Source organism: Sinocyclocheilus anshuiensis, unplaced genomic scaffold (assembly GCF_001515605.1).
Source record: "Sinocyclocheilus anshuiensis isolate Anshui unplaced genomic scaffold, SAMN03320099.WGS_v1.1 scaffold1154, whole genome shotgun sequence".
Lineage (NCBI taxonomy): Eukaryota > Metazoa > Chordata > Actinopteri > Cypriniformes > Cyprinidae > Sinocyclocheilus > Sinocyclocheilus anshuiensis.
Window position 1 is genome coordinate 964,190 of NW_015542345.1, and position 10,133 is coordinate 974,322.

Genomic DNA, 10,133 nt, shown 5'->3' on the forward strand with positions numbered 1-10,133 from the left:
TGTTTTAAATGAATGTAAACAGCTGAGAAAGAAATCAGATGTGTATCATTATACTGGATCTGTGCAGTCGGATTTAAAGGGACAGCAGCCTGTAAATACGTGCTGCTGAATATGTCCCTAATGTTAATCAAACAACAAAACAACAAAACAGCTATAACAAAGATTAATCTAAATTTAATTAATACAGTGAGCACTATGCAGTGTTATTTTACACTTAATTATTACATTTCTGTACCTGAATACTACTGTTTATTTTATCTATGCTTGTAAATTGTGCATTTCTTTTTTTCTTTTTCTTTCTTTTACTGACTGTTCACTTGCCTTAAATCATATAGTTTTTGCTGTGGTATATGAAGAAGTACTTAAAGTGTGTGGAAAGCAAAGTTACAATGATATAAAATTAGTGTCATTAATTTTTTTTGTTTGTATGTTCACACTGATGTTAAAATGACATTTTCTGATTTGTGACATTACTTTTTATGTATGTTTTAATGCTAAAACACTGCTGGTCACTTTCAGAAGTTATAGTGATTCTTTCTTTTCCAAGAAAGAATGTGAAACAAATTGGTTATATAATTTTAATTTTTAAATATTTTAAAATATCATTGAAATTGATTTTACACACTTTAAGCAATATCATATCGCATATCGCATTTTTCTTCAATATCGCACAGCCCTAATGAGGGGCTTGAATCTCCATCAGCAGTCAGGGGGAAAACCACAATGATGCATTAAGAGTCTGATGCTTTCTGAATGCTAAAGAGAGCTCAGTGCTGTATAGGCACTATACACATAAGCGTCTGACCCTCCCCTATCGACTTATGCATGATTAAACAAGAATGCAATGCTTCGAAATGTAGCTTTCATGAGAATTTGCTATCAATTTTCATTAGGAACTGCCTTATTAGAGGTGTTGCATCACTATTACTATTGCAAATCTCTAACAACATTAGGTAGAAATGTACTTCATCCAAACACACATACTTGGTCAATGCATTTCAAGTGCATGGTTCTAGTGCGTTACTTACACTGCATTCTTGAGGTGAGGTATGATTTTTATTTTATAAGTGCCTTAAACTGTCCACAAGAGGAAAATCCCATAGAAAAAAATCACATTGATTGTTGGTGTGCTCTTAATTTGTGCTAGCTCATAACCAGCCAGAACAGTAACCGCATATAAATACCTGGTCCTGGAAACCTGGCAGAATTACTTATTTGCTAACTTTGTATTTAAATGTATTTAAATTAATCATTTAAATATAATTATATTTTATTTTTAAATGTAATTTAATTTTCATTTAACCCCCCAACCCCCCACAGAATTGTAGTAATTTTCACTGAAGAATATCATTTAAATTTGCTTTATTTTATTTTATTTCATTTATTTTTTTATATTTTATATTTTATTTTATTGTATTTTAATCGTATTAATGTATTTAAAAAAAAAAAAAGAAAAAAAAAATATATATATATATATATTGCATTTTACAAATATTTATATTAATTTGTATTTATTTATTTAACTTATTTTAGTTTAGTTTAGTTCATACATTATAAATTCCCACATGGTGTGATATGTGTATTATAAACCTGTTTAAAACATAACTGCAATTTTTGTGATGCTAGTGGTGCATATATTACTGTAAGTAATCAAATATAGTTGTTTTTAGTACTTTCGGCTGGTTAACAGAGTAAAACTTACTGTGATGGTATCAGGTTGTAATACCTTTGTCCTTTCATATAAACCATGGTACTTTATGTTTTACTATATGTTTTACATGATACTCAAAAGAATATCATAATGAAATCATGGTAGATTCCAAAATGTTGCACAAATTGGTTAACTTTTTTTCATCGACATGAATGAAATAGCTGAGTAACTGTCTGAGTAACTCATTGGATTGTTGCTGGTAATTTCTCACCTTGTCCCAATCTCTCTGTGTGTTCCTTCGACAGGCGAGGACTTCGCAGTGGTTCAGCAGGAAATAATCATGATGAAAGACTGCAAGCACTCTAACATTGTGGCCTATTTCGGTAGTTACTTAAGGTATAGCAATGACCACTTTCCTGACCACACTTTTACTGTTCTCCGCTCTCTCCTTCACTTACCCCTTCCTTCACTCTCTCTCTCCTCCTGCTCTGTCAGTTCCTATTCCCGTCTAAGGCTGTTGAGTTGACAGTGTGCTCTGTTGGTTGAGTCTCTCAGCTGCACTGCAGGAACATCCGCTGTGACTGCAGCACCTCTGTTTCTGCTAATTGTACAACCTATGCCTCGTGGCCAGGCTTAGACCTAACTAGTTAATCTAAAATTCAGGAATCAAACAAGGGTGTAGATCTCATTTGATCATGGGGACGACAAGTAGGACTTTAGCATTGACAAAATGATGTTTTCTTAAAGTTTCGTGGTACATGACACCATCATAGCCCACCATGGAGCTACAATATTCTAGCTACAGTAGAAAGTTAAGCTACAGTGATAGATAATTTTAACACATCCCTCAGTTTGTAGAACAACCTAAATTGTGTTTATGTTGATGCACGGACAATGGAGGTCTGTGGGGCAAGACATTCTAGAAGATTTAAAAGCAGAAATGTGAAGGTTGTCATTTTTCTAGGTAATTTCTTGGTGAACATTGTCTAATGCATACGTGACATAATTCCTGTAGGTGTATTTTTTCCTCTGTGTAAACAATTTATATGATTCTATTATGGTAGTCTCTTATAAACATGTAGAACCTAATGTTAAGATATTTTGGTTATTCCATGGCTGTTAAATAGTACATTTTAACATTTATAATGGTACAATGTCTAATTTGTTGTTACAAACTGAGGGAAAATGATTTTCTGTTTGAATCGGCAGCATATAATAGATGTTATATGTCAATATATCTTCTATTTAACTTTTTCTGTTTATATATACACTACCATTCAAATGTTTGGGGTTAGTTTTTTTTTAAATTATTAATACTTTTTTAATTAGTTGACCATTAATTGATCAAATGTGACAGTAAATACATTTATAATGTTAAAACAAGTTTTCTGTTTTAAATAAATGTACTATTTCATAAATATTTATGAAAATAAATGTTCTATTCATCAAAAATCCTGAAAAAATGTATCACGGTTTCCACAAAAAATCAAGCAGCACAACTGTTTAAGCATCGTCTCTTTGAGAAAAGAGTTGTTTTAAATTGTAAACTGTAATATTTAATAATATTACTGTGATTTTGATCAAATAAATGTAGCTTTAGTCAGCATAAGAAACTGTAAAATAAAATGTAAATAAAATAAAATACAATAAAATTAAATTAAAATCTTACTGACCCCAAACAAACATTTGAACATATGTAAATATTTTTATATATATAGCCTATTTTTATTTGTTGTAAAGTTTGAATCTAAAAGCACCTAACATCTAAAACTTCACTTGAATTCTCTAATTTCAAAGAATGTTGTTTTGGTCTTCCTTATAGCTATAGGCAGCTCGAGTGTGGTTTGTCTCTGATCAGCAGTATATCTCTTAAATATTAGTCTAGACATTAGTGCAAGGCACCTTAGAAAAAAAAAAGAGAAGGGTGTTTTTGATAAAAGTAGGTTGCTTGTGACTTATGACTCTGTCTCCTGCTTGCTGTGTCATGACCCAGAAAAGTGTGCATCCTTTCACTCTCCCTATGGGGCTGCCAGGGGACTATTTCAAGACACATCGATTGAAATATAATTTGTTGGTGTTTTTCTTTCTCTGGCTTTTCAGGAGGGATAAATTATGGATATGTATGGAATACTGTGGGGGAGGTTCACTGCAAGACATATATCACGGTAAGATACACCATATAAAGGTAAACAATCAACTGCAACACTAACTCAAACTCACTCAGTGGTCAGTATTTCAATGCAGTGCAGTATCTCCTTTCCATTCATTATTTAAAGGAGTAGTTCACCCAGAAATGAAAATTGTCATCATTTATTCATCCCCATGTTGTGTAAAAATCATATGAGTTTATATCTTTTGTAAAACACAACATAATTCTAAAATAAGAATTTTAGCAGTCAGATTTATTTTTCCACGAGGCTTTTGAGCATCTAAAAGTGATCCACATGACGGTTGGAGTCAAAGAACAAACTGTACATTGTTCACAATGTCTCCTTGTGTTCCATGTAAGTCTGAAATGTAAATAATCACTAAATTTCATTTTTGGGTCAAACATTCCTCTAAAAGTCCTAGCGTAAACAGTGTAGATGCGATGGCCGCAATGCTTTGAAAGTTCCGATGCCAGTTTTTACATAAATAGATTTCCTCTCTTCCAATTAACAATTTGATTCTTGACAGATGGCCTAAATATACAAATCTTTTCTTACATTGTTGGAAAGCATCCCTCTGTATGTTCCCAGGAGATACATTTAGCAGAACTCAGTAGAGTGGCCCTGTCAGATCATTAGAGCTAATTTTCACGGCAGCTGTCGGCAGTTCTGCGGTTCTCTCTGAGCCTCTGCGCGGGGGGGTAGATGGTGTTATAGTGCTAACGTGTTAGCTTAGTGCCCAGCCCCACATCACACGTTATCAACCTCCTGCTGCCATGGCTGCACTCAGCTACAGGGTCAAAGGCCTGATTAGAGCCGAGACGGACCGACTCCTCCCACACACAACAAATAGAGAAAGACACAAAAGAGACATGAATCAGGTTCTGCTTGGTCAAACGTGTCTTTAAATAACTCTCTGAACAAGTAAATAATCAAGAAGAAGGATTGTGAGGTACAACAGTGGACATATTGGAAATTTCTGCTGAATGGATGAAAGCTGCTACACCTGTGTGGATGTAAATAGAGAAAAAACACTGTAAAAAATCATCTTAAATAGATTCTTTACATGTGTCTAATATGTATTTTTAAGAGAATGGATTATATATTGCTCAAAGTTTGGGGTCAAAAGAAAAACATTTTTCGGAAGAAATTAATACTTTTATTAAGCAAGGCATAGGCGGAAATCCCCCCCATCTGAGGGTTGTCCCCCCTAAAAATATGATTAAATACCACGCAGTGTATTGTAAATAACAATGTTTTATACTTTAAATTATTGTGTAAGTAGTAAAACAACACAAACGGGGCAAAAATGCATTTTAAGTTTAGAAACATTTCGAGTCTCCCCCTCCCTTGCCTTACAGTGCTTTGGTCCAAATGCCTGCTTTCCTCTTTTACATCACCTACACACACACAAGTCCGGTGAGAGAGAACTAAGTCAATAGTTGTGGAATTCCAGTAAGTAAGGCTGTCAAGGCTTAATACAGATTTAATACAGATGATTTCGATGAGTCGCTATGTTAGTAATAATAATGTTACCTGCTTGACGGAAAGGGTTGAAAGTGAAAGTGAAAGTGACGTGACATGTGGCCAAGTATGGTGACCCGTACTCTGAATTAGTGCTCTGCATTTAACCCATCCAAAGTGCACACACACAGCAGTGAACACACACACCGTGAACACGCACCCGGAGCAGTGGGCAGCCATTTATGCTGCGGCGCCCGGGGAGCAGTTGGGGGTTCGGTGCCTTGCTCAAGGGCACCTCAGTCGTGGTATTGACGGTGGGAGAGAGCGCCGTACATTAACTCCCCCCACCTACAATCCCTGCCGGTACGAGACTCGACCCCACAACCTTTAGGTTACGAGTCCGACACTCTAACCATTAGGCCATGACTTCCACGGTTGCCAGGTTTTCACAACAAAACCCATCCAATTGCTACTCAAAACTAACCCAAACTAACCGTGTTTCGAGGGGGGTACCCCGGTAAAAATCACGTTCCGGGGGCTAAAATACACATTATTGGGGTCACTTCAACCCGCGGACATGAAAAACAACCCGCGGCAACAGTGATAAAGTAGCCCAATTCCACGGGGAAACCGCAGACTTGGCAACACTGTGATGGATAATAATGTCTACAACGGACACGAGCGCTGTCGTGGCATTACCACAGCTTGAAGTTGTCTAATTTGGCACGGTCTCCCTGCTGCACTAATAGTAGTAAGGCTTTCCTCTATGTATACATATCCTTACAAGTACAATTTTAGCTGGATTATTTGTGTCCCCTTCAAAAATTGCTCTTGAGAAATGTTGTGTTTATTGTCCCCCCCCGGTAAAAATCACGTTCCGGGGGCTAAAATACACATTATTGGGGTCACTTCAACCCGCGGACATGAAAAACAACCCGCGGCAACAGTGATAAAGTAGCCCAATTCCACGGGGAAACCGCAGACTTGGCAACACTGTGATGGATAATAATGTCTACAACGGACACGAGCGCTGTCGTGGCATTACCACAGCTTGAAGTTGTCTAATTTGGCACGGTCTCCCTGCTGCACTAATAGTAGTAAGGCTTTCCTCTGTGTATATATATCCTTACAAGTACAATTTTAGCTGTATTATTTGTGTCCCCTTCAAAAATTGCTCTTGAGAATTTTGTTTATTGTCCCCCCAACTGTTTTTACGCCCCTGAAGCAAGGATGCATTAAATTAATCAAAAGTCACAGTAAAGGCAGTTATAAAGCTTTCTACTTCAAATGAAACTGTTCTCCTGAGAAAGACTCCTAAAAAAAATTTGACAAAATGTAAAAATATTAACTATCACAACTGTTTTCAACATTGATAATGATAAGAAATGTTTCATGAGCAGCAAATCAGCATATTAGAATATTTTTTGAAGGATCGAAAATTCAGCTTTGAAATTACATTTTAAAATACAACAAACGAGAAAAAGACTGCTGTAACAATATTTCACAATTTCAGTTTTACTGTATTTGTAATCAAATAAATGACAAACCCCAAATGTTTGAATGGTAGTGTAATTCACTTAAAATCTTTTACTCGACATGAAATAAAAAATGGTAATGCTAATGAAAAGAAAATCTTTTTAATATTCATATTTGTTTATCATCAATTAAAAAATTGCACAGAAACAACTTTCCTTTTCAGATGACATCACCTCACCCTCTTATTTTTTTGCATCACATTTCAAATGTAAAATGAGTTGTGGACACCATTTCATCATTTTAAGCCCGTCTCTTTCTCTCTTCCGTCAGCCCATTTATTATTCACTCCTTCCCATTAGCACATTTCCTGTTTTTGTGACATTTTAATCAGCAATAACTGTCTCTTGACTTAAAGGAGATTAACTGCACTGCTGAAGTGTCCGAGGCTCCGAACCGTCAAACATACTGCTTTGTTTTGGAGAACAGACAAATGAGATTCTCAGGCGCCTTTTGAATTTTCTTTAGCAAAGTTTCAAGTCTGTTATTTTCATCAGTAGTCCATTTAGAGTTGTAGAATAATTTAGCTCTGTATGTTCTCAGGTTGTACGTGTAATCAGTCACATTGTTTCTTGCGTTCTTGATAATCTCGTCCCTGGTCTGCTGGATAAAACCAATTAGTGGTGCTTTTGTTAAACTTTTTTTTTCAATGTGGCATGAAAAGGATCAGTGTTATGTGTCTTCTTGATTTAAACAAGTTTAAGCTTAAGCCGAATGTGCTTAAGCGAATTCATGCCTCATTCTTCAACTGATGTGTACACACTTTTATATTGTTTAGACATTTAAATTGTATTCAGGCTATTTTAGCTAATAATCTAATATGAATGGGATTTTCATAGATTTTGTTTAGATTATATTACTGCTAATGCACACTAAATATGTCTCCACAGTTACTGGGCCACTAACAGAATCACAGATAGCATATGTAACAAGAGAAACCCTTCAGGTAAGCCATTTTACCGGACTTTGTTTTGACAACCAAAGCAATCTGCTGTGACCATGAAAGCTGCTTTTGAATTTTTAATGGTAGACATGTTGACAGATATTTCATACTCCCCGTTCTCTATAAAGCAGTTTGTAAATGTGTTTTTAAGATGATTATGGATGAAAATTAGTGTTTGTGTCTTTGCTTTCAGGGTTTATATTACCTACACAACAAAGGAAAGATGCACAGAGACATAAAGGTACCATGATTTATTCTAGCTTTTGTGTCTTAAATGAAAGACAGTTGATTGGTTTAATTGTATTCAAATGACAAAAAAGTTGAGTGACAGCACATAAACCCTCCTCCTACTTTTTTTTTAATCATTATCATTATTTTTTTTGCCACAGATATTACACACATCAGCTTTTCTGATTCATATTCCTTGATGATTCCATTAACAATTAGTCATTATTTTAGGAAATGATTCCTTTAACAATAATGTCATTATTTTGCAATTATGTATGGCCACTAGTGGTGCAGAAATTACACACTTCACCATTAGTTAGTTGCTATATGTTTTTAATAAAGACATGATAAAGCATATACATATTTGAAACAATTCCTCTTCTAAATATGAAATATTTTGTAATGTATTTAAAACATGTTTGATCAGTTTAATGTGTTCTTGCTGAATTAAAAGTAAAGTTTGAGCAGTGAATAAAAACTAAGCGCTCATTAAATCTTGGTGATTTGGTGAAGCCAATGCCAAATCACTGGTAAAGCAAGAGGAAATGTGTTACCTGGCCAGAGGGAGATGTAATTAGTATGACTCAGATGCTGCTTTCACATCTCTGATCATAGATGAAAGCAGGTGTTGAAAGAGCAGTTTTATAGAATGAAAAAAATTTGATTCTGAGGTCTGTCAGATTCATTTTTACATTTTATCTCACAAATCTACCAGTAATATATTTAATAATCTCTTATAATAGTTGTTTTACTCTTACCTTACAATGTCATTTTATTTGTTGTTTTTCTTTTTGAAATAGGGTGCCAATATTTTATTGACGGACAATGGTTACGTCAAGCTAGGTAAGAAAATAACAGACTTTCCTTCCATTCTAATTAATGTTTAAAACAGGGAAATGAAGTTACTTACAATGTTATGAGCTCAAATCATTAAAAAAGTGTAAAAATGTTGTGTTGGTGACAGAGTACCACCTCATGTTGTCACATTTGATCTGCTGTGGCATTACGCGGCTCTCAAATTTCATAATTCATAAGACAGAATTAGACACATAGTAACATCAGTTGTACACAACTCAAATGAGAGTTGCTTGTGGGATTGTAGTAAAGGTCTTTTCTTTTTTTCTCTGCAGCTGATTTTGGTGTGTCTGCACAGATCACAGCAACACTAGCTAAAAGAAAATCCTTCATCGGGACTCCTTATTGGTATACAGCCCTATTGTGCCACAAATGCAATACATTATTTATAATCAAAATGCATTTTTTTAAATAGTTATTATGAATGCATTTTCTGTGACCTCTTTTTTAAATTTTAATGAATTTGTCACTTAAGGACTATTTAAATAACAACAAAAAAACACTAAAATGAGATTTAAAAATTCTCAAATATTACTAGTTGTAAACTCTTTACATTGCACAGTGATAGAAATGTTAACCTCATATCCTGATGTTGAATATTAAAAAAAAGCCATGTTATTTGTCAACTATCCAAAATTATTTAGCTGTTGTGGTTTTAAAAAACCCCCCAAAAAAACAGAATTAATCTTTTATAATTCAGCAGTTTTCTACAAGGCCACAGATGCCTTTTTCACATCTTACGTAACCATCAGGTAGGAGATGTTCATGAATGAGTGATGGTGTGTCTGTAACCCATGCTAACAGGATGGCCCCAGAGGTGGCCGCCGTGGAGAGGAAAGGAGGATACAATCACCTGTGTGACATCTGGGCTGTGGGCATCACCGCTATTGAACTAGCCGAACTGCAACCTCCCATGTTTGACCTTCATCCAATGAGGTGAGAGTTTAAACAGCTTTATGGACCTGTTCCAATTCAGAGAGGGCTGAATTTTTAGCTCCTTATAAAAAAATAGCATATATCTTATATATATGTGTGACTCAACCAATGACTTGTGTTTGTTGTTTTCAGCGTTATTTGTGCAAATGTTCAGTCAAGTCAAGAAAATCATTATCTTATTTATAATAACTTCACAAAATGAATCTAGTTCAGAATAAGACCTTCTCGATTCTCAACTCCAGCCACTGTATCAATCATGGCACACTGGGCAGTGAAACGATATCAACGTTTCAATGAGTTAAATGTTTTAAAGGGGTCATATGATGCTATTTTAAAGATCATTATTTTGTGTATTTGGTGTAACAGAATATGTTGA

The 10,133-nt window shown here is 34.9% G+C and overlaps 1 protein-coding gene across 4 annotated transcripts in view; it reads left to right on the top strand.

The window, feature by feature from the left end:
* map4k3a (mitogen-activated protein kinase kinase kinase kinase 3a) overlaps window positions 1-10,133 on the top strand; it is a 78,163-nt gene that overhangs the window by 33,754 nt on the left and 34,276 nt on the right. For all 4 annotated transcript variants that reach the window (XM_016489817.1, XM_016489819.1, XM_016489821.1 and 1 more), the window contains exons 3-9: window positions 1,957-2,047; window positions 3,752-3,816; window positions 7,686-7,741; window positions 7,932-7,979; window positions 8,767-8,809; window positions 9,097-9,169; window positions 9,626-9,757. In XM_016489817.1, the coding sequence (XP_016345303.1) occupies window positions 1,957-2,047; window positions 3,752-3,816; window positions 7,686-7,741; window positions 7,932-7,979; window positions 8,767-8,809; window positions 9,097-9,169; window positions 9,626-9,757 (508 nt within the window). The remainder of the gene's footprint in view (window positions 1-1,956; window positions 2,048-3,751; window positions 3,817-7,685; window positions 7,742-7,931; window positions 7,980-8,766; window positions 8,810-9,096; window positions 9,170-9,625; window positions 9,758-10,133) is intronic.